Source organism: Typopeltis vanoorti, chromosome 3, assembly GCF_054136105.1.
Source record: "Typopeltis vanoorti isolate ZY-2024b chromosome 3, IOZ_Tvanoo_1.0, whole genome shotgun sequence".
NCBI classification, from domain to species: domain Eukaryota; kingdom Metazoa; phylum Arthropoda; class Arachnida; order Uropygi; family Thelyphonidae; genus Typopeltis; species Typopeltis vanoorti.
Genome location: NC_143551.1, coordinates 50,687,439 through 50,713,370, shown reverse-complemented (window position 1 = coordinate 50,713,370; position 25,932 = coordinate 50,687,439). Strand labels below are relative to the sequence as shown.

The window sequence follows — 25,932 nt, the reverse complement described above, 5'->3', positions numbered from 1 at the left end:
GCCTTTTCCAGATCGACAAAACTTAAATACAGATCTTTGTTATGTTCCCATGCTTTCTCGAATATTTGTCGTAAAGTGAAGATCTGATCCTGACAGCCTCTATTTGGCCTGAATCCAGCTTGTTCTTCACCAAGCTTTTCTTCTACAATTCTTCTCAACTGTTTCTCGAGTATACTTGCATAGATCTTGCCAGGAACACTCAGTAGGGAAATACCTCTGTAATTCTCACATGCAGTTTTATTTCCCTTTTTATATATTGGTACTATGAGAGCTCTACTCCAATCATCGGGAATTCGTCCCTCTGTCCAGGCTTTTTGAACTATGCAGTGCAGCCACTGTAAGACTCTTATACCACCATACTTCAGCATTTCTGGTCGAATATCATCTTCTCCTGCTGCCTTTCCACATTTCAAGCCTTTGATGGCTTTTTCTACTTCTAGTATGGATATGTATTCCTGACTGCATGCCTGGTCAGTGTTTTTTACCCACTGTGCTGTCATCACTGCTTGTTTCATTTAGCAGTTTTTCAAAGTAATTACTCCATACTTCAAGGATATCTTTTTCTCCCGTTTTCATGTCACCTTTATCATCTCTAATTCCTTTTACAGCACTCTTTCCTCCATTCTTAAGCTTCTTCAACAACCTCCAGAATAATTTGCCACCTTCTTGATATTTATTTTTTATATTTTGCCAAAGTCCTCCCATGACTTTTGTTTAGCTAGTTTTACACTGTGTTTAGCATTCTTGCATTTGTCTCTATATTCTCTAAGAGCACAAGCTGACTTATTTGACAGGAACTTTTGGTATGCTTTCTTCTTTTCCTTCACTGCCTCTTTAACTTCCTGTGTCCACCAGGGAGTTCTGATTTTTTTATCCTTATAGATAACCTCACCACATGCCTCTCTGGCAGAATCAATCACTGTTTTCTTCAGAGTTTGCCACTGAATCTCTAAGGTTTGATTCCTGTTCTCAAACTCTTTCATTTTTTCTTCAATAATCTTTGTGTATTTTAGCCTAAGTTCACATCTTAGAGCTGCTCAACTTTTATTCGCTTTAAAACTTTCTTACATGTTATTCTTTTCAATATGAAATTAAATTTTATCCTGCTCAAGACTAAATAGTGATCACTTCCAATTTCAAATCCTCTGTACACTCTGGTGTCCTGCACCAGGGAGAAAACATCACTATCAACAATATCATAGTCAATGAGACTTTTCTTATTCCTAGCCTCTTCTCTCCATGTGAATTTGTGCACATTTTTATGTTGGAACATGGTGTTAGTAATAACCAGTCCATGTCCTGAGCAGAAATCCAACAGATATTTGCCATTATTATTAGCTTTGCTCTTTTCTCCAAATTTTCCCAAAATATTTTTGTATGTCTCACAATCATTTCCTACTCTGCTATTTAGATTCCCAACAAGGACCAACTTTTCATTTTTCATTGTGTCAGTTGCTTTTTCTAAAGCCTCAAAAAATTCCTCAACTTCTACCTTAGTAGAACCTTCTGTGGGACCATAGGCACAAATATGTCTCATTGTCCAGTTCCCTATTCTCATATTTGCCCACATTACTCTATTGAGACTGACTGCCATTCAAGAAGATTAGCCTCGTATTTTGTGTTGAATACTATGGCTACTCCTTCTTTTCCTTGATTGTCATTGCCTGAATATAACATTTTGTATTTATTGCTCAGAAAGATCTCGCCAGTTTTGGTCTTTTTTGTTTCAGTCACCCCTATTATATCGATTTGGTACTTATCTAATTCCTCAGCTAGCTCCATTTCTTTGCCATTCAGGCTTCTTACGTTGATAGTACCGATCTTGAACTCTGGTGATGTTGAGTTAAGGTTTATTTTCAGATTTGTTCCAGTAGCTGACTTTTCGCTGTTCACCCTGGTTCCCTGGTGAAAACAATGGGGGCCTTGTTTAACCGGGCGACGCCCCAGCCGGCATGAAATTTTGTCATGTTGTACCATCGTTTTTTTACTTTGGTTTAACCAATAAGAATACAATTTGGTCGGCTAAATCCCAAATTGCCAGCCCATCCTCGTCCGTTCAGTATCCAAGTAGATACCCAACAGGGTGCACCACGAGAAGGTGAGGATTGGACATTAGGTCAGAAGCCCTGGTCGGTTCTCCGCATTCCTTTAAAGGCTATGTGGAGGTCTCCTCGCAGTTATACAGCTTTGACCCTTAAGCACCTTCATTTCTTTTGTGATCAAATAGGGTATACTTTGCAGTTTTTCTCATAAACTTCATTTCTGCTGTTGTTAATCTTTGTTTGTCTTTATGTTTTATTGTCCAGATTTCGCTTCCATACATTAAGACCGGTAGGGCTAATGTATTGTATACTTTTAGCCTGGTTTGTTTTTGAACTAGGTTTGGTTTAAATATAGAGTTAATTACTCCTGTTATTTTTAAATATTTTGCAATTTTTACATTTATATCTTTTTCATTTTCATAAGTGATCATACATCCTAGGTAGTTAAATGAATTCACCTGTTCTAAGATCTTGTTATCTAATACTATTTTAGTTCTTGCTGGATCTTGTCCTTTAAAGGCCATATTTTTGATTTTTCCGTTGATATTATCATACCATAATCTTTGGATATCTCATTTAGATTTAAAATAGCTTTCTGTAAGTTATCTTCAGAATTTGTAATTATTATTTGGTCGCCTGCAAAGAGGAGAGTGTTTAAGTTAACTGTAGGTGAAAGTTTAATTCCCTGATGTAAATTTTTACTCCATTTTATTATTATTTCATTTAAGTAGATATTAAAAAGAGTTGCTGAGAGGGGACATCCCTGTCGGACCCCTTGGTTTATCTCTCTTGTATATGATAGCTCATGATTTAATCTTATTTGTATTTGATTATTTTCATATATACAGGGTGTTCGGGATAAATTTGACAGTTTCGTAAGGAAAAAGAAAATCTTCTTTGTATCTATTAAATTTAATGAATTGACAAAAAACATTACAGGCAGAGTTAATTACAATACTATCAACAAGATTTACTCAAAATAACCACCATTAGCATCGATCACAGCTTCAATTCTGCTTCGGAACCTCGAACAAGCTGATGCTACAGTCTCCCTGGGAAGGGCCGCAAAAACTGTTTTAATTTTATCCATTAACTGGGCTTTTGTATTACTGGAAGTGCGATTGGTGTCTTTTTCAACTGCGCCCCATACAAAATAATCCATGGGGTTAAGGTCTGGGGAGTTTGGAGGCCAAACATTTGGACTGGTGAAGTCGTAGAAATTTTCAGACAACCATTTTTGACTTTTCCCAGAGGTGTGGCAAGGGGTCGAATCCTGCTGCCATACATACGGCCTACCATTGGCTACCCTTGTTATCCAGGGCTTGACTACAGTTAGCAACTCCACGAACAAAGCCCGAATTCCAATGCCAGGGTTCTTCAACACCTGTTCCTGCAGATTTGCGAGGAATTCTGCTGTACGAACGCAATCAGATCGTCTGCTAGGGATCTTTCTTCTTGCTACATCCTCGTAGTCACCATTGCAAGTCTCTAGTTCATGCCTGATTGTTTTTACTGTATTTAGGGAGCATTGGGCAGCAGTCGTAATATCCTTATTTTGATGGCGGGCACGAATCATCATGATACAAGTTATTCTCTTCCATGATTCAGGTGGGTTCCAGCTATCCATCCTTTCTGACATCTTGTATATGAATGAAGAAGGGTCCAAACTTTTAAATGAAGAGAAGTGTGTGTTAATACATGTAACTTACGGAAAAATATAATTAATTATAAATATGTCAAATTTATCCCGAACACCCTGTACTTGTGACAGCTTTTAGGATATTATTTGGTATTTGTCTTTCTTTTAATATGTTAAATAATATGTTTCTTTTAACTTTGTCAAATGCTTTTTCAAAATCAATAAATGCAATATGTGTTTCTAAATTATATTCTCTTCTTTTCTCTATTATTAATTTTAGGCAGAAGGCTGGGGCTATACATGATCGTCCTTTTCTAAATCCATTTTGTACCTCTAGAATAAAGTTTTCGGAATATTTCATTAGTTTGTTATTTAAGATTCTGCTGTATATTTTGTAACATGAATTTAGTATACTGATACCTCTATGGTTTTTAGGGTCATCTCTATTACCTTTCTTAAAGATAGGAATCACAATTGCTTTTTTCCATTCTATTGGGGGTATACCATTTGAGTAAATTTTATTTAAAAATAATAAGAGTCTTCCTTTGAATCTTGTTCCTGCGTATTTATATAGTTCTGAACCTAGCTTATTCATGCACCTCTACATATTTTGAATTATAAATTATAGCAAAAGTATTGCTTACTTTAAAATTGTCACATAATATCTAAACTAGCAGAAAATATATACATAACAATTTAATTTAATTTATAAAATAAATGTTTGCCAAAAATAATTATCTTGAATCAAGTTCTTAGAGAACAAATAAAATGTATTGTCAGCTAATTGATTAGACACAGCAACAAAAATTGCTAATGACATTGGTTTTCAAAGGTGAAGCAATATTTAACTGAAGAAAGTATGCAAAGATCTGTTATTTTGTCCTGGCATTAAAAACAGTTATATGATAAAAGAAGTAGAAAAAAAAAATTATTTCTATTAGTAAGATTCCTATTACTGAGCAGATAGCTAGCAATTGCATTTCTTGGTAAAGGTAATTGAGATGCAACTACGAATGTGAGTTAATCTGGTTAAGTGTTCTCCTCAGTGTGAAGGATTATTGTTCCTTGTAATGGATATGAGGGCTGGCTTGCACTTGTTATCCAGTTTCTTTCAACAGATGGCTTACATCATATCCAAGGTTTTACTGGTGTCTATATAATGTCTGGATTGTTAGGGAGAACATCTTGTGTCTACCATGGTATTTTTATTTTTCTATCCTTGCAGTCATCTTCACCACATATCTCTCTAGCTGAATCAACCAATGTTTTCTTCAGAGATTGCCACTGAGACTCCAAGGTTTGGTTCTTGTTTTCAAACTGTTTAGTTTTTTTCTTCAATAATGTTTCTATAGTTGAGTCTACAGTTTATGTATTCAAATTCAATTTCTCTGTACACTCTTGCATCCTGAACCAGCATGAAGATATCACTCTCAACAATGATGTAGTGAATGAGGTTTTTTGTTTATTTCTTTCATCTTCTCTCTGTGTGAACTTGTGCACATCTTTGTTGGAACATGGTGTTAGTAATGACTACTCCATATCGGATCAGAAATCTGGCAAATACTTACTGTCATTATTAGTTTTGCCCATTTCACCAAATTTTCTCAAATTCCTATGTGCCTGGTGGGATTCATTTCCTACTTTGCTGTTGAGATCTCCAACAATGACCACTTTTTCCATTTCTTTTGTTAGCTGTCTGCTCTAATGAATCAAAAAATTCCTCCGACTCCTTCTTTGTGGAACCTTCTCTGAGACTGTAGGCACAAATAAATTTCATTTTCCATTTCTTCATTTCAAAGCTGGTTTACATGACTCTACTTGAAACTGCTTTCCAGTCAAGAAGTTATCTTCGTGTTTGGTGTTGAATGTTATTGCTACTCCTTTTTTTTATTCCCTGATTCTTATTGCTTGAGCATAATATCCTAAACTTATTATTGAATAAGATCCCACCTGGTTTTGTCTTGTTTGTCTCAGTAATGTGAATTATGTCAATGTGGTACTTTTCCAGTTCTTCTGAAAGTTCAATTTCCTTTCCATTAATACTGTGTGAGAATTGCATATTACTTCAGAAGTTCCAGTTCTCTGCATTCCTTAAAGGTGATGTGGAGGTCTCTGCCTGGTTATTTGGCTTTGACCCTTAAGTGATCCCCCCTCCTCCCCCAATCAGTATTTTCAATGATAATTCAGGAGATCTGGTCAGAAGGTCAAATTCCAGAAAAATAGAGTATAGGTCATATTACCTATCTATAAAAAATAAATAAAATTGAGTGTAAGAATTGCAGGGGAATTTCCCTCCTAGGTAGTAGGTCCAGTTTATAGAAGCATACTTAAGAAATATTGTGGAAGGGAAACTTGGAGATGATCAAGCTGAGTTCAGGCCAAATAGAAGTTGTTAAGATCTAATTTTCACTTCAAGACAGATAGTTGAGAAATCATGGAAATACACACACGGACAAAGAAATTAGCGCACCAAGAAGGAAGCATAGGATTCAACTGAAATTTTATTGGTGTAATGATACAGGTGAGTGATGCACATGATGGCAAAAACAGAAGGACAATTATAAAGGGATCTGTGGTACGCAATCCAGTCATAATCAATAGCGCGTTGCACCGCATCGTGCGGCGTTACATGCTGCAATGTGGTTCGGCATGGTGGCGAACAGACGCCTGATGTTGTCCTGCGGCAGACTGGCCCAGATGTGTTGGATGCTGTGCTCCAAATCCTGGATATTGCGGCACGGTGGGAGTTGGCGTTTCAGCTGCTACCAAATATGCTCGATAGGGGACAAGTCCGGGAAGCGGGCAGGCCATGGAAGTGTCTATACACAACATAGGCAGGCCTGAGCAATCTGAGCCATGTGCGGATGGGCATTATCCTGCTGGTATAGTGCTCCTGGTATCCCGGTCAGGAATGGGAGAACGTGGGGCCGTAGGATGTCGTCCACATACTGCTGCCCTGTCAATGCGCCACGTACCACTACGATGGGGTGATCGGCTATCGTAGGCTATGGCTCCCCAGACCATAATGCCTGCAGTGTGGGAAATGTGGTGCTTGATAGTGAAGTCGGGATTGTGTCCTTGACCAGGGGTCCTCCATACCCGGACACGATGATCATCTATCCCCAAGACAAAGTGGCACTCATCGCTGAAGACCACATGTCGCCAGTCTGTGGCGTTCCATGTTGCTCTCGCCTGGCACCACTGCAAACCAAGTCAGCGATGTTGCGGTGTTAATGGGAGCACACATAAGGGGCGCTGGGATTATAGATTTGCCTCTGCGAGGCATTGGGAAATGGTTTGTGGGCACACAGTAACCCCTACATCTGCCTGTATAGTGGACCGGGTCACTGTGGGATCTAGAGAGGATCCACGATCCGTCGATCCTCTCTAGCATTGGTCCTCCTGATCTGACTGGTGCCGCTCTATTGTGTGGCTGTGCCGGAACGTGTCCACAGCTCCCAACACTGTCAGACGGTATGGTCCATGTACACGCCTATACGGTGCACCGACCACCATCTGGTTTTCAGGTCGATGATTATGCCTCTGTCAAAGTCCGTAAGTTGCTTAAATCGACGTCTCTGGCGTCTACCCGGCATTACTGTCACTCTGTACTCTAGCTTGCGTCGGCCGGTGCTTTTCACTTTAATCGGCTATTGACTACACACCGGCTTTTATAAGGCTGCCGGTTCGTGCTTGCAGCGCCACCGCAGGGTGTGTGGGCATGCGCAATTGCACCAAACTTGGATCATTTGCATACTACCCCGCACTCTAGCTATTTGCTTAGTTTCGCTGTTGTACCATGTTTTCTTCCGGGTGCACTAATTTCTTTGTCTGTGTGTGTGTATAAGGAGTTGTATTTATCTTGTAGATCTGGAAAAGGCATTTAAGAAGATCCCAAGAGAAAAGCTGTTCAAAACAGTTCAATTACATGGTATAAATATGATATTATATCGAGAAATAACAGTCTATAATTGACTAATAAAGAATTGTTGGAAATCCAGGAAGATTGTTTGATGTAAAACCAGGTGGAAAAAAAGATGCATGTTATCTCTGCTAATCACATCTACATTGATGTTATATTGATGTTACATGATATTACATCATGAAGGCAATTGGCATTAGGCCTGATAACAAAATTGAAGGTATTTAACTCTGCTCTTTACTTTATATCGATAATGTTGTACTCTTAAATAAATCCAGTACAAGTCTGCAAGATTCCTTAACTAAATTGAATAATGGCTGTAACATATGAGGCATAAAAATGTTAAAAAAGACAGACTATCCAAATAGGCAAGAATATTGAAAACATCATTTGTAACCCAAATGAGAAATCTAAGAAACAAGTAAAACATTTCAGCTATTTAGTTACTGTTTTTTAGTGAATCTGGAAAATTAAGAATGGAAATAGACAAACAGAATTAGCAAAACTGGTTAGTAGGGAGTCAGTCAACCATATAAATTTATATGGAATAATAGAGAAACGAAAGTGAGTTCATATGGAGATAACAGGGCTTAAAATAAAACACATGTTCAGTACATGCAAGCTATGGAGGTAATAACTTTCTATCATTACAAAAATTAAGTTTAAGAAAAGCATTTATTTGATGAGCATTGGTTTTGATCTATGTAAAAGCAGATTACTGATGTAGAATGGAAATAAAAATTATTCCTGTTATGTTCATTATCTCATTTGCAGCTAACGACAAATTTCTGGCAAAATAGTTAATAGTTGACCTTTAAATTTGTTTTGAAAAAATGACCTCGGCAATGTTCTTAATAGTTTTCTGTCTGCTCTTGAAACAGAGTGAGAGCTATAATTAAAGGTATACTGCTGAGAAGATGCAAAGGCAATGGAGTTGTAAACTGTCCTTTGATATGGCCTAGATTTTCAATTGAAATAATTTTCACAGGCTTGAATAATTAAATCTCTCCATTCTTGCCCAGAAATGAAAAAAATCATGCTATGCACTTTCTGTTTTAAAATATGATTTTGTGAACATTCATTGGTCTCTAAACCAGTAGAACAGTTATAAGACTATGTAAAAACTAGTGAAGTGGCTTTCTCTGCATCCTTTGATATCTAATTAGTACTTGTATTATTTTTATTTTTTTAATATGAATCTCACCCATAAAAAAACTTAGTGCATATTATATTAATATTGGTACTGCGAGATAGTCTAAGTATTAAGATAATCCTTGTCCATCTCATGGTACTAATACTATAATACTAATGCAACATAGGCAAACATCTTTTTGTTGGTATGATCCACATAAACAAAAATAACTCGAGTATGAAATCATCAAGGGATGCAGTGTTAAAGCCATGTCATAATTTTTTACACATTTTTATAATTGTTTTGTTGATATATTACATTATTATTAGCACCCCGAGAGGTGCCAAGGATTTGATATTCTGGAAATCTTTCTATAGAAGCTTAACATGGAATTTTTTATGCCACTTCAGGTCTGCAGTAAGCAGGTGGTCTCTCACTGGGCAATGAAATTCATGTACCATTTCTTTGCACGGTATGTTTTAATTACATTTAAATTTAGGATTCTGGCAACAATGTTGCCAAAATCCTAAATTTAAATTTTACTGCTATATTTGTTTTCCAAATGGAGCCAATACAGTATGGCAGAAAAAAAAAAAAATATATATATATGTATGTTTACACCTGATGCTATGTACATCCACAGCTATTGGTGGAATCTTGGTCAAATAAAACATTAATGACAGAAGATTATGTGCTCGAAATGGGCACCTTTGTCTTTCAAGACAGTTTTGCAGTGCATGCAAAGGTTCTCTGTCATCTTGGAGAACAAGGGTTGGGACATCCGCTGGACATATTGTATAATTTTATCCCTTAGTTCATCGAGGTTTGACGCACCGCATGGTGGAATATCCATTCCTTTAACATACCCCAACAAAGGCATCAAGTGATGTGAGATTAGGGAAACATGAAGGGTATGGGAATTCTGTAAACCTTGAAATGAGCCTCCTGGGGAAGTGTTCTGATAAAGGCAATGATGGTAGCATTGCTTGGGGCATGCTTACATAAACAACGAATTAACTGCTCACAAACATGTTGTAGGGTTGGACCATTTGCTCTACCAAATCCATATGAATGAAAATAATGCTCAACAAGAAACGTCTTTTCTTCCAACATCAACACCATTGCTACAGCTAAATGTAATGGCATAGACTCTGCATGTGCTCTTCTATTAATGTGCATGCAGTCAAATGCCATATCTCATAGCTCATAGCAAAGAGGAGAGTTTATTGATTTGAAAAAGAATGGATACTAAATTATATTTCTTGAGAATCTTAGAAATTTATTCAAAGATTCCAGCAACATAAGGAATTGGAACTCTGCATACAGGTTCAGGGTTCTTGGAAATAGGCTTGTAAGAGTCAAGACTGCATTGAATCTTCTGCAAGGAAAAGCAATTTTGTATTGCATAATAAGTTTTTTTTTTGATATCATGTGGGTGAGAAGAAATAAAATATGGTTTATTCGGCAAAGTTTTGGTGATGCCCCATTTTTTTGAGAAAGATGATGTGCTGATTCTTGCTGTGTAAAATGATAAGCAAAAGTTCCTTATCCTCTTCATGCCTCACAGGACATAAAGCTGAACAAATTTATAAAATTTAGGTATAATGAGTTTCTGAGTTCTATTCTTGTCAGTGATGTTCTTTAAGGTAAAAATGTGATGCACAGTATTCTCCATCTTGTCTAAAACCAACTTGTTCGTGCCTTAATATCTTTTCTATTTAATTTTTAATCCTATTCATCAATATTTATTGGACATTTTTGCAGATACCGATAATAGACCAATTCTCCTCCAATTTTCACATCTAGTGAAATCTCCTTTCTTTGGAACTATATTGCTTCTTTCCATCAGGTATCTTTTCAGTCTCTAAAGATCAGTTTCAGTTTATCAACAGCAGTTTCTTTAGTTGCCTTAAGCATTTCTATTGCTATATTCTTGCTACATGCCTTTTCACTTTTCATCTTCTTTATTACATTCATTATTTTATTTTTGGATATTGGTTCTAATTTAATATGAGGAGGTACCCAAAGATAACTGGAATTATTATTATTTTTAAATATTATTATTATTATTAAGGGAGATCTCCAGGGAGTCAGACTTATCGAGGGAGGCCACATACTATACACACCCAAAGATAACTGGAATTATTATTATTTTTAAATATTATTATTATTATTATTAAGGGAGATCTCCAGGGAGTCAGACTCATCGAGGGAGGCCACATACTATACACACCAGCTATCATACTTATTCTTGAATTCACTCACACTGCTTGCACTCACGACATCCAATAGCAATCCATTCCAATCATGCACCACCCTCTGAGAGAAAAATCTAGCCCTCAACCCCTTCTTAGTGGCCTTCATTCTCAGCTTCCAAGGATGCTCTCTTGTCCTTTCCCCACCTACATAAATTGAAAGATTCCATCAATTGAAATCCTGTATGGCCCTTTCAAAAATTTGTAAGTCTCAATCATATCACCCCCCCTCTTATCATATCTTATCCTTCCCCTTTGATTTCTATATTTTTTATTGCTTTTATGCCGTTTTAATTTTAGTTGCTACTAAATAATGATCAGATTCTATATCAGCTCCTTGCTTTACTTTAACACCTAAGAGCAAAATCTTAAAATTATCCTTGATTGCAATATAATCAATTTGGTTTTTGGTTTTGCTATCTGGTGATATCCATGCCATTTTATATATGTCTTTGTTTTTTAAATAAACTTCCTCCTGTTACAAGATTATTTATTTCACAAAAAGCCACTGGTAAGTCACCATTCTCATTTCTTTGACTAATGCTTGATTACCTACTGCTCTTTCATCTTTATTTCTTTTGCCAACTTTAACATTCATGTTACCCATAAAAATAATTGTGTCATGCTTCAGTACATGTTCTATAGCTCCTTTCCTTCAAGATTTTTCTCATTTGTTGGTGCATAAACTTGTATTATGATTAATTTAATGCATCTTGAATATAATCTAACCATTATTATTCAGTCCCTTATGGGCTTCCAGTTTATCAAACCTTTTACTTGTGTCTTCACTAAAGTGTTTTCTGTTTAGGTGAAAGCGAAATAGACCTTAAGGCTCTGTTATGGAGCATATGAATGATCCGGTTTTTTTTTTTTTTTTTGTGATCTATGATGGTAAGACGAAAAATATAGATATCTACATTATTCGTCTAACCATCATAGATCACAAAAACACAGCATCATTCATATGCTCTGTAATAGAGCCTTAAGATCTATTTCGAAAGAAGTAGATGTTCAAAGAGAACTATCACAAATAGCTAACACTCTATCTCTGAATGGATACCCTTCTAACATTTTAAACAAATTGCTTTTTAAAGACAACCTCCAACAACGTGTGACAGAGTCCCAATATGTGTCCACAGCTGTCATTCCATATATTAATTCAGTATCCACAAAATTGGCGAGAATGTTAAAAGCTCATAACATCAGAGTGGTTTTTAAACCAACTACCATGATCAGGCAAATTTTAAGATCACCCAAAGATGAGTTACCTTTCTTCAAATTTCCTGGAGTATATGAAATTCCATGCTCGTGTGGCCTTTCTTACATTGGATAGACCTCTAGAAGTTTTGAAATAAGACAGAAGGAACGTGTGGGGGATGTCAATCACAATAGAATCATCACATCTGGTTTAGCTCATCATTTCTCGACATCAAATCACGTTATAGATTGGAAAAACAGTTCTATGCCTTACATCGAGATGACTACAGACACAGAACTTTCAAAGAAGCAGCAATGGTGCTACGCACAGGCAATAATTTAAATAGAAATCAAGGTGCTATTCTTAAAGATATATGGAAAAATCTCATCAATTCTCTCAGCTTAACAGAACTACAATATACGAAAAACTACACAACACGTGGTCATGTACCGCATTCTGACTGAAGCATTCGAACGCATACACACCATCAAACACGAATTATCAGATGTAACGGTCTAGCAGTTAAAGTGTATGTATTCATGTAACTTGATGCATTTGTTTTCACACCAGTACAGCCTTGAAAATGCTAGACAGTGTCTAGTGAAACTTGTTGGCTCTTTGTATTTTTAATCATTAAATCGTATGGTCTTTTAACAATAAAAGTTCTTAGTTTTAATACATTAGACTAAATATGAACAATTTAGTCTGAAATTATGGTTTCCTTTGTAGTTTCATTGTTTACAAATATACCACTTCAAGAAACTCGGCATCTTTTTGCGAGTAGATTTCCTTGATGATATCATCAATTTAATATGGATGTCAGGTTGTTCAACTGGATTCAGGATTGGCTGTCCGATAGGTATCAGAGTTGTGTATGTTGGGGCAGTTTCAAGGAGGCAGAGGGTTACAAGTGGGGTCCCAGAGGGCTCAGTACTGGGACCTATATTGTTTAACCTTTATATCAATGACATTTTCAGTGGATTGCAAGGGGATAACTTGTTGTTTGCAGATGATGTGAAGCTGGGAAGGGTTATTAGTAATAGTGCAGATGTGGTAGCCCTGCAAGAGGATTTGAATAAGCTAGACAGAGGGGCAAATGAATGGGGTGTCGGTTTAATGCAGCAAAATGTAAGGTCTTGAGGTTTGGGACATCGATGGGATGCTCTATACTCTATTGGAGGAGCTATACTGGAGGAAGTAGGGGAGACGAGATCTGGGGTTGATAATTGATAGAAACCTGAAATTTAGGGGACATATTGCAAAGGTGGTGAAGGTAACACAGAGGATTGCTGCAATCATGAGAAGGTCAATGACCAGCAGAGATAAAAGAGTTATCATTCCGTTGTATAAGACTCTGATCAGACCACACTTAGACTATTGTTCACAGATTTGGTCCCCAGGATTTGAAGGGGATAAATTAACTGTGGAAAGGGTACAAAGACAGATAACAAAGATGGTTCCAGGACTGTACATTGTTAGTTATGAGGATCGGCTGAGGGAATGTGGACTGCAGAGTTTGGTGGATAGAAGGAGAGGTGATATGATTGAGACTTTTAAACTGTTGAGAAGTGGTTACAGGGTTGACACTGGGGAGTTCTTTCGCTTGGTTGAACAGCGGGATGGAGTGGTGACAAGGGGCCATCCCTGGAAGTTACGAAAGGAAACTGTGAGCAAGAGGGTGAGGAGTAGTTTCTTTGCATGGAGGGTGATTGAACCGTGGAATGCATTGCCTGATAGAGTGGTAAGAGCAAGAAAGGTCAGTGAGTTTAAGGAATGGTAAGATAGAATTTGTGTTTCCTAGGAGGAACCTCCCAAGATGAATCTTGATAGACTTTGTGTTTCCTAGGAAGAACTTCCCGTGATGAGTCTTGACTCCATGGAGGCCTGAATAATAATAATAATAAATTATTATGGCAAGTAAAATAACTGGCATTGATAGTAAATAAACTATCTTGAATTTGGCTATTCAAATATAATGTCTAGCATTAAACGTTTTTGATAAATGTGTGGACAGACTTATGTGTTCGTCGAACATGTTGTTTATTATTTTAACGGTATAATAGAACACAGAAACTAAGTAAATAATTAATTTATTAACTTGATACTGATATTTCGCTGGTATTATAACCAGCATCTTCAGAGCACAAAAACACTGTTTGTCACAATACGCGAGACTAAAATAATATGGTGTACTTCAACAAAATTGTAGCAGCAACACAAAGACTAGAGTCCTGATTTTGGCACCCTCTATCTGAAAAAAAAAAAAAAAAAAAAAAAAACCCGCTATCATATATTACTAGAGTCCTAGAAAAGTGCTAGTTTTTTCTTAATATGACTGTCTCCCAGATCTTCGGCAAGTTAATACAGCCATATTTGTTGAGATTTGGAGTGTGTTTTAGGGCTTCTGTCGCCTCTAAGAACAATCTCTCTGATTTATATGGGTTTCTGTGTAGTACTTTTGTGTTTTTCCAGTTGATCCTGTGTGCAGGGGTATCCAGAGCATGGTCTGCTAGGCCCGACTTCCCATAATGATATTTCCGGACGTATCGTTTATGTTCGCTGATGCGGATATTCACAGTTCTTCCTGTTTGACCGTAGTAGGCTTGATTGCATGAGCAGGGTACTTGGTAGACTCCTGGATGTGATAAAGGAGGAATGCTGTCCTTGGGTGAGCGGATGAGGGTGGCTAATTTGCTACATGGTCTGAATGTAGTGCGTAGTTTATGTTTATTGAGAATTCTTGAGATCTTTTCGGATGTACCTTTAATGTAAGGGATGGTGACTGTTTTGTTGTAGTTCTCTGTGGTGGATGGTGGGAGGGGTTTCTTAGGAGTGTTTAGTATTTTGTTTATTTTTTGTGGATTGTAGCCGTTGGCCAAGAAGGTGTGGCGTAAGTGAGTCAGTTCAGCAGTGAGAGCCTTGTCATTTGAACAGATTGCTCTCACTCTATGGGTTAGCATTTTTAATATGCCATATTGTTGAGAAGGATGATGGTGTGATTGTTTGTGTAAGTATCTGCCTGTATGTGTGGGTTTTCTGAAAACTGAAAATGATAAGGAACCATCTGGGAGACGTGTGATGAGTGTATCCAGGAAGGGCAGACAGTTGTTGGCTTCCAGTTCCATAGTAAAGTGGATTTTTGGATGTTGGCTATTTAAATGTGCTAAGAATGTTTTCAATGTCTCAGGGCCATGTGGCCAAATAGCAAGCACATCATCAACATAGCGTAGCCAAAGTGTTGGTTTGAGAGTGGCTGTATTGATTGCTTGTTTTTCCAGGTGTTCTATGTAAAAGTTGGCTAGGGGGGGAGAAAGGGGGGAGCCCATGGCTGTCCCATCAATTTGTTTGTATATTTTCCCTTTCCATGTGAAATATCCTGCATGTATTGTGAATTTGAATAGTTCAAATATATCAGGGGGGAAGTGTGACTTCAGTAGATTGAGGGTTTCTATTAGTGGTACATTTGTGAATAGTGAAGTGATGTCAAAGCTTACTATTAAGTCTGAGCTTTTTAGGGTGAGGTGTTGTAAGATGCTTTTTAGGTGTGCTGAATTTTTGATAAAGGAGGGAGAATTGTTAGTGAGAGTGGCTAGTAGCTTCGCTAAATGTCTAGCCAGTTTGTATGTGGGACTATTTATACTGTCCACAATTGGGCGTAGGGGTGTGCCTGGTTTGTGAATTTTTGGTGATCCATAGATCCTCGGTGTTTTAACATGGAAGGGTTTGAGTTTGTTAACTGTGTCTTTGGGCCAGGAAGTGACTTTTTTTAATATTTTTTGTACCTTATTCTTTTGTGTGTTGGTGGGATTGCGATCTATGATTTTGTATGTTGACTGATCTTGTAATAGTGTGTGCATTTTGTTTTCATATTCAGTTGTGTCCATCACCACGGTTGCATTTCCTTTGTCTGCTTTTGTTATGGTAATCTGGCTGTTGTTGTGTAGCTCTTTTATAGCAATGAATTCCTTATGTGGGATATTATTTTTTGGAGGCTTGGACTTGATTAGGATGTTGGCCACATCTAAACGTATGTTGTTAGCTATTGTTGGAGGCATAAATATTTTTTTGATAAATTTTTAAATAAATTTTTGATAAATATCCACCGCATCATCTCTAGGAACAATCCTATACCCTTTCAATGAAATGTAAGCTATTCTTCACATGTGATTCAGTCTTTACTAGTAGATAGCTACCAGGCTCAACAGATACTTGACTAAATTTTAGTTTGGGAAATCTCTCAAATCTACAGTAGGATGTCATGGAACATCTGGTTTATGGATTTTTGGTACTCCATAAATTTTTGGGACTAAGGGATGTTTTGATTATTATTATTATTCGTGACACCTGCAAGGAATCCGGAGACTAATCGCAGGAGGACACCCACTGTACAACTCTCTGTCTCCACCACTACACCGAACCTCTACTACCAATCATCCACACCAGTGCCACCACCGTCCTCCACCACCACAACTAGTATTTTTTGTCTGTAAATTGTGTGTGTTCTGAAGGGCTGATTTATCTGTATGTGTTATGAAAAACCCGAGTTTCTGGGACTAAAAAACCCTGCTACTTCCATATGAGATCGGCTAACTCGCCTTCAGTTGAAAAAGTCCATATAAAGATTCCTTCCATCATGATGAGAATCGAACTTGGGCCTTTTCCAATTGTAGGATGTTTTGATGTTAGATTTTTTTTTTAAATTCTTTTTGAGTTGCATAATTGTTTTCATTTGTATTCGTCTAGAAGCTCACAGTGAGTCTATGGTCTAATGTCAAGTTTTTTCCTTATATCCTTGTTTTAGTATGATTCTGTCATTGATGCCATCTATTTACTTCCCCTAATCTTTCTCAGAACTCTCATATCTCTGGTCTCCATTCTTTGGTCAAGTGTTTTATTTCTAAACAAGTTCTCAGATCTGTATTTTAAAACTGGTTTGAACATTGTCTTATATACAGTTAGTTTAGCATTTTGACTCTTTTCTCTGTCTCTCTTATTCCATATAAATTTATTTTGTTTCTATATCCATATTTAATTTGCCATCTTCACTAAAAATTGTGCCTAATTTTCATTTTGTGTTTCATTGTGTGCAATTTTCATACAAAATTTATCACATCCATGCTTTAGTTTAGTCAGAGAATCCTGCAGACATGTAATGGATTTATTTATGAGTATAACGTTATCGGCATAAATTAAAGAGCTGAGATTAACATCTGCAGTTTTGGTATCAGGTTTATGCCACTTTTCTTCAAAATGTGCACTCTTATCTGACACCTGATTTAATATCAAACCATCATTCTTCAATTCGAAGTACTGACTTAGAACTAAAATATAGGCTATTTGTTACTCAATATAATGTCCAATTTAAACCTTATAATCATAGCATTTTGAACTACGTTTCTCTTGGCACCTTGTCATACACCTTTTATAGATCTACAAAACTTAAATACGGATTCTAGTTTCATCTAAGATTTCTCAGGTATTTGTCTAAAGGTGAAAATCTGATCCTAGCAACCTGTATTTGTCCTGAACTCAGCTTATTCTTTTCCAGGCTTCTTCTCCACTATTACTCTTAACCTTTTCTCAAGTATACTTACCTAAACGTTATCAGGAGCACTCAGTAGGGAAATTATTCTGTAATTTTCACATTCAATTTTATTTCCCTTTTTATAGATGGTTATGAGATTTCTACTGTGATATGCCTGTTTGGTCAAGTGGTAAGTGTACCTGCTCTCCAACAAGCAGCTTGTAGGTTCAGATCCCTCTGTGGGCATTGGATGTTTGATTGTCTTTAGGTGGGAGATGAATTTCATTGCTTTATGTGAGATCACCATCCCTCTTATTGGAGGTTGGAAGTGACTTGAAAAAGTTTCATATTTTGCCTCTAGAGCAGGGTTTCTGGACTTCTTCTCCTGTAGAGTCCTAATTGGACTGTTGGGTCATTCATGGCTGGTAGGTTTCTGGACTATATAAAACAAATTTAAAAAATTACAAAAAATATATAAAATTGATAATAAAAAAAAAGAAGAAAATGGGAGAAAAAATCCTTAGTCTACCCGTGGTATAAATGTACTATAGGTTTACTAATAACCTTTCATGGATGAGAATCACTTTAAAAAATCATCTGGAATTCAACTCCCTGACCAGGCCTTCTGAATTATGCAGTATGGCCACTGTAAATAAAAATTTTATGCCTCTATATTTGAGCATTTCTGGTTGAATATTCATCTACACTAGCTGCCTTTCCACATTTCAGGCTTTTTGATAGCTTTTTTTTTTCCTACTTGAAATATTGATATTTATTCCTGTTCACACTCTTCTTGAATATTTTTTACTACTGTTCTGTCAGTGCTTGTTTCATGTAACAGTCTTTCAAAGCAGTTACTCCTGGCATGTAGAATATCTTTATCTTCAGTTTTCATGTCACCTTCATCTTTGATTCCTTTTACAATTCTCTTTCCTTCATTTTTTAGATTTTTCTTAGCCTCCAGTACATTTTGCCACCTTACTAATATTTATCTACTATATTCTTATGTTTCTTTCTTCCTGTGACTTTTGTTTATCTACTTTTACACATAGCATTAGCTATTATATTTTTCTCTGTAATCTTTTACACTATATCCCAATTTGTTTGCCAGAAACTTTTGATACATTTTCTTTTCCTTGGCTACCTCTTTAACTTCCTGAGTCCACCATGCAGTTCTGATTTTTCTATATTGCAGATATCTGGTCTAAAACTCATCTACTACACTATTGGAGCTTCAAATTTGAACATTTGTTAGAAAGTGCTGAAGTGTGACTCTAATGCCCCCACCTTGAACTGTAATGACTGTGTTTCTTTACTTAAAATTGGCATTCTTATTACTTAGAAGTGTTTTTTTTTTTTTTTTTTTTCACAATCCACTGTATTAAGTATGCAGCTTGTATCATTTGAAATTCATTGTTATTATTCTGTCTTGTTTTGAATTCTGTGTTCGCTGAAGATGATCTGTTATATGCTGATCAAAATATTTAATTTAATAGTCTTGTTAACGTTTTGTATCTATGTGTTTCAGTATTTGATTTGTGAATATGTATTATACATGATGATATATGGTATTATAAGCTCTCTCTCTCAAAAAAAGAAAGAAAAAGAAAATAAAAGAGTTAGCATAGCTAATCAGCAGAAAAAAGTGTTAGAGGATTTTTTCTGCCTGAGTTAAAAAAAAAAAAAAAAAAAAGTCCCTCCCCCCACTTTTCCTCAAAAGAAAATTTATATGAAATGTTGCATGTGAAAGAGAACATTCTTTCATGCAATAATGTTTTATTTATGCAATTTTCTTTTTGGGACTTTCTTTAATTTATTAAGTGAATATCTTTTCAAAATGCTCTTCAGAAAATTTGAAATTCTTCTTTACATTATTTAAAAATATCCTTCCAATTTCTTTTTCAGAGATGAAGCTGGTAAAGTGAAAGTCTTTTCTGTCAAAGTGGCCTTGGCAACATTGTGCTCAGGAAAATTAGTAGATAAACTAAGATGTAAGTTTAGTCAACTTCTTTAAAGGCTATCTGTATATATATAGGGAACAAACTTTGTCAACTCTTATGTATTTGAAATCTGAATATGTCTGGATTCAGAATTTTTCCTGAGGAATTAATACCTCAGGAATAAAAATTCGAATTCCATGTTTTGAAGTAACTGATTATTTATCATGTGGCACAGTATGAGAAAGAGGATGCTAAGACCAAATATATGGTAATAGGAAAAGAAAAGAACTCTCATTGCAAAATTGATCTAGAAAAAAGTTGAACAGCTTGTATATCTTGGAGCACTAATAAAAAATAAAGAAGGCTGCAGATTTGAAATTAAAATAATTGCTTTGGGAAGAGAGATGCAATGACACAACTACAGAAGATCTCCCTGACTACCAAAACTATGCTGGTCAACAACTTGTATTTCCAATTGTCCTATATGGTTCACAGTCATGGACACTAAAAAAAAACAGATAAAGAAAGACTCAACTTCTTTGAGATGTGGTGTTGGAGAAGGATGCTGAGGATTTCATGGATGGAAGAAAAAGAACTAATGCTAGCATCATTTCACAACTGAACATAAAAAAAATGGCTAAGTGATATTGTCGATAAGAGAATACTTCAATACTTTGGCCACATATTTCAAAGAAAGAATGATAATCTGGAGAAGATGATGATGTAGGGCAAGGTAAAAGGAAACAGAAAAGGAGGGCATCCGTGGTCAAGAATGGCTAGATCAAATCCCAAAAGTATTGAGTACTTCACTGGAGAAAGCTTCAGCTGACACAACAGAAAGAAAAAGATGGAGGCATTATTATTATTATTCCGGGAAACTCCAAGGAGTCTACAGACTCATCGAGGGAGGCCCTAACATCATGTCAAGAACTATTCGACATTCACACAGTATCTATCATGCCTTGCCTTGAACTCATTCACGGTCGTAGCACCCACAACAGATTCTGGCAGCTTATTCCACTCATTCACCACTCTCCATGCAAAAAACCTAGTTCTAACACCTTTGCTAACCACACTCTTGCCCAGTTTCCATGGATGGCCCCTAGTTATTCCACCACCAGACCTGTTCTGGAAAATATCCTCTGAATTAATCTTATAGATACCCTTCAGTAATTTGAATGTATCAGTCATATCACCCCTCTTCCACCTATCAACCAATGTCTGCAACCCACAAATCTTTAACCTATTCTCATAAGGTTCATTCCCTAAACCAGCTATCATCTTGGTCACTCGTCTCTGGATCCTCTCTACCTCCTCCCCATCAAGAAGAAACCCTGGCACCCATATCTGGGCACAGTAGTCAAGATGGGGTCTTATCAAGGCTTGATACAGAGGTACAATAACTTGTTTGTCTCTGCTTGTTAATGTATTTTTCAGAAGCCAAGTGATTTGATGAACTGATTTAGCCACTTTTGCAATGTGTTCCCTAAACTTCAATTCCCTATCCACCAACACTCCCAAATCCCTGGCCTCATCAATCTCCTGGAGTACAGTTCCACCAATGTGATATACTGCTGCTATTCTTTTCATCCCAAAATGCATAACCTTACACTTTGCCACATTAAATTGACATCCATTTTCCCTAGCCCAGTCCTCCAAACTATCCAAATCATCCTGTAAAATTTTAACATCCTGTGCACTCACTATTGCTGTACCCAACTTTGCATCATCAGCAAACAAGTGAACACTTCCTCTCAGATCCTTTCCTATATCATTGATGAACAAATTGAAAAGTAATGGTCCAAGAACAGAGCCCTGCAGCACACCACTAGTCACAAGCTGTCTTTTGGACTCAACTCCTGAATAAACCACTCTCTGATATCTCTCCATCAACCACCCTCCTATCCATTTCACCAACCCTATATCCATCCCCATCTGCTCCAGTTTACTGATTAGAGTTCCATGTGGTATCCTGTCAAAGGCCTTTGCAAGGTCCAGTAGAATCACTGTAAACCCATCTAACAAAAGTAACCTCTAACAATGTAAACCTCTAACAAAAATTACCCAAAATTGCTAATTAAAATCTGAATTATAACTTTTTACAGATTCAGGCAGCACAAACCTTCCTTTCATAATTTATAAATTTGGTTCCTTCAACATTTTTGACTAAATTAATTATAAATATTTTTATGTACAATGCAGGTACAGTTAAGTGTCATCACTATACCAAACTTATAGAGAGTAGAGGCGCTATTATGGCTGGGACTTTTCAGTAGCTTATGATTAAGTTGCTCTGATGGTGTTTGCTATAGTAAGAATTTACTATATTGTCATATAATTTTCAGATGTTTTTACTTATGTTAAAAATACTGTTGCCATTATATGATTTTTAATTTTCTCTTTTGTTTGCAGATATCTTTTCTCTTATATCGGATAATGCTGGACATTTAGTACAAAACAAATTTTCGGAATTTTTGAAAGTAATTCTTGCAGTTCCATCATCAGTATTTGAATCACCTTCATTTGGATATGATGAAAACAAGTCATCTTATGTCTTCCCAGTAAGTTGTAATTTGTTTTTTAGTGCATGCTAATTTATATGTCGATATATTTAATTTGTATTTTTGTTCTGATTAAAAATCAGCATGTTTAAGGAATCCTGCATTACTGCATAAAACAGCAAAAATATTTTACCAGATTACACAATAATTTAAGGGCTATTGGGGACTTAATCATGGAGAGATTCTTTCTGGAATTCAAGTGTTTAATTAGTCGGTCAAGTAGAAAAGTCTAAGATATGACTTGCAAAATAAAGAATATCACTGCTTCTATCGTAAACTTGATTCATCTATCCTTAGAAAGTTCGATTACTCGATTTAAACCTTTCTTTATCATGTTTGGTTAAGACACATGGATATTTTACTCTTCTTGACTAAGTACTTGCCCAACTAAAGTTTGATGTAGTTACTTAGTCAAGAAGGGTTAAATAGAGATATGTTCAATATCGCTAATAAAATGTTCAATAGAGAATGTATATATGAGCTCCACAACTTTTAACACGAACTACTGTGCTGCATATGTTTGTAGGTTTTTACTAGCAAGTCAGTGAAACTATATTAAAGTTCTAATAAGAGATAAAAGATGTTCCCCTTCCAAGAATGGTCCTTTCAATAAGTGCAGTACAGAAACAAATTGTGACAAAGGTAAAGTAACAATAATAACAAAAATCTGGTGTGAATTATATAATATGTTCTTTAATTCTGTTATGAGTGTGTTTGCTACTTAAAAATTGACACTTTCTCAAAGATTTGTTGCAATTTAGTAACATTGATTGAAGAGTTTTTCTTGAAAGATTGTTTATTTGAAATTACATCAAAAGCAACTAAGGATCTGTGTTGTGTTGTTAAATGGAAAACTCCTCTACCAGTTACTCAGTTTCTATGAGACTGGTGTCTCACCTTCAACTGAAAAGTCTTTAGAAATGTTCTTCATGACCTATACACGATTCAGACCTGGGTCTTTCCAATGGGAGAGGCATCATCAAAACTCATTGAACTGCTTTTTGAAAGTGCTATACTGTTAATAATGCTGAAACTTCGTTACTTAGTACAGACATTGAATTGCCTTACTTAAGAAATGTGGATATTTTATCAACTTTTTTTTTTATGGTGTATACTTTCAAGAGGATTATAAGTATATTATTAATTTTATTGGATTTATTTCTGAGACAATTAATATTTCATGACTAGTTACAATCAACAACTTCTCTTCCAAATTGACTTCTTAATTTCATTATTTCTCATTTCAGTTTTATCATACCTAACCAGTTATTATCATTAGGTGTTAGTCATGTCTACATTAAGGTTTGAAGAAATATGTGCTGTCACTCTTGACATTTCCAGAACATTTGATTGTATCTGGCATTGATTCCTCAGTCAGTTGTCATCCTTTGGCCTACCTGCTACCCTCAGTAAATTAAACTTGCAAAGTAGTTATGTTCTTGTTTGATCCTTGATCCAGGCATAAACAAACAGAGTTTGCACGTCAGGTATCTTCATGATTACACTACTTGTGTATAAAGGCTTATTATTTCACATCAGTTGCCTTAGTATCCCATAATGCAAGGTACACTTCCAATTTCTTGAGGTTCTCTACTTGTAGTAATGCTGAAACTTCATTTACATAGTACATGAAAACTCATTGAACTCATTCAATTGTCTTTGCTTAAGAAATGTGCATCTTCCTCATCAATTTCCTGATATGTACCCTCAAGGGGTGTTCAGCCTACTATGACAGCACTACATGATTAAATTCACATTATTATTAACACGTTCACTGCCAACTACGAGTATACTCATAGTTGATATATGAGCCTCACAAGCCAACTACGAATAAACTCGTATGTCGATTACCGACCTCCAATGCCAAGCATGAGTTAACCCCTAGTATAAGCCACGTTAATTTGAACCCTTGGCTTGTGAATAAAGCAGAGAGCACGTCTGGGAACTTGGTAGAAGGAAAATAATTTCAGCAAAAGTATAGTATATTATAAGAGGTATTGTTGCATGAACTGTGTATTTATTAATGCAAGTAAAACAATTTTTTGAAGTTTTTTCAACATATACATATATTTATATACAATATATCATAATCTGAGTCATCGCTAGAGTCGTCTGTAGTTTTGGTTAATTTTAAATAATTGTAAGACTAGACGCAGTAAACCTTACTGCACTGAATGCTGAATGTCACTGACTCTGAACTCAAGTTACACAGTCATCAGCGCATGTAAGACATAAGTGGGAGTGATACGAGATTACTCGTAGTTGGCATATGAAACAAAATTCTGTCTGATAAGCCAGCTACGAGATAACTCGTACTGACCTCGTAGAAGTGAAAGTTCTTGGTATGTGGTAACAAACTATGCCCGAAGAGTGTGGCAGCGAACGTGTTAACCTCCTATCCACAATTTATACTCTGGGTTTCTTTCCTGCCATCTTGGCATTACATGCCTGTTTTGCTAATCTTTCTGCACCCATGCTGTTTAAGTTGTCATACAACCTTAGTCACCATACAATCTTTGCTCACACATTCTTGAATGCTAACGATGTCACATTCCTTTCTAATATCTTCATTTTTAATATTGATGCCATTGATGCCACTGTTCACTCCCCTAATTTTTCTCAGAGCTCTCATTTATGTTATGTATCTGAGAGTTTCTAACTCAACTCTCAGATACATAACTTAAAACTAGTTTGAACACTGTCTTTCCCAGTCCTCACTTGCACCCACCTCAATGGCACTGATGTGCCATATGTTCTACCTCTCAATTATTGGATTGATAATGAAAACAAAAAAAAATTAAAATAGTCTTATCTTTCAAAGCATTTATTCTCTATTATTTGTTAGGTTTCTGATATTCAATTGGTATTTATATATCAATCTCTAAAGCACTTGTCTGTATTAACCCACTTATATCCCTGTCCTTCTCTGAATTTGAATGTTTTTTTCCTACCATTTTTGCTTTTTTGCTCATCTTTCACTTCCCATTCACTTTAAGCGACACCCTTTCATCTTTGATTAGCTCTGCTTTCACACTGTTTATTAATAATGCCAAGTTCTTTTCTAATATTTTCATTTATAATAGAGTACTGTTGTTGACCATCTTCACTCCACTAAGAACTTTCCTTAGAACTCTCATTTGTGATCTTTAGTTCTTTGATCAGCTGTTTTATTTCTAACCCAATTCCCAGATACCAGTGTTACTTATTCTATTATCTACATATTTAATTTGCCATATTCACTAAATATTGTGCTTAAATAGCTGAAATGTAAAACTTGTAAAATTTACCTGCTGATAATCCAGGATTTTGCTGTCGACTGTTGAAGACTCATAGCTGATTTATTTAAGAGAATGATGCTTTGTGTTTAGAATGAGGAACTAAGTTTAATTCCAGTTAAACTTATTCTGTTTGAATAAGTTTAACTGCTTTCCTTAGTAATGTGGTTCATACAATTATAAATAACAATAGAATAATGTGGAATATATGTATTCAAATTCAAATCTCCCACAAATAATAATAATAATGAAATAATGAAAGCAAAGAAATTAATAATATGGTATTATTTTGTAAAGTTTTTAGCTAAGTATTTGTTTATTTTTGAATGTTGCATTCAAGATGTTTTAATTTTAGCCACTCATGTCTTGCTTAGGTATTAACAAAATTTAGATGATAAGTTTAGTGAATAATTTGTGTTCATATGATTTATTAAATTTAATTGT

General features: G+C 35.9%; 1 protein-coding gene across 1 annotated transcript in view; it reads left to right on the top strand.

Annotated features, from left to right (window-relative positions):
* The window catches only part of LOC150108119 (dystrobrevin beta-like), a 262,083-nt gene that overhangs the window by 36,067 nt on the left and 200,084 nt on the right, over positions 1–25,932 (top strand). The window contains 2 exon segments of the mRNA XM_090415602.1: positions 19,618–19,703; positions 22,065–22,213. Coding sequence (XP_090271728.1) covers positions 19,618–19,703; positions 22,065–22,213 — 235 coding nt within the window.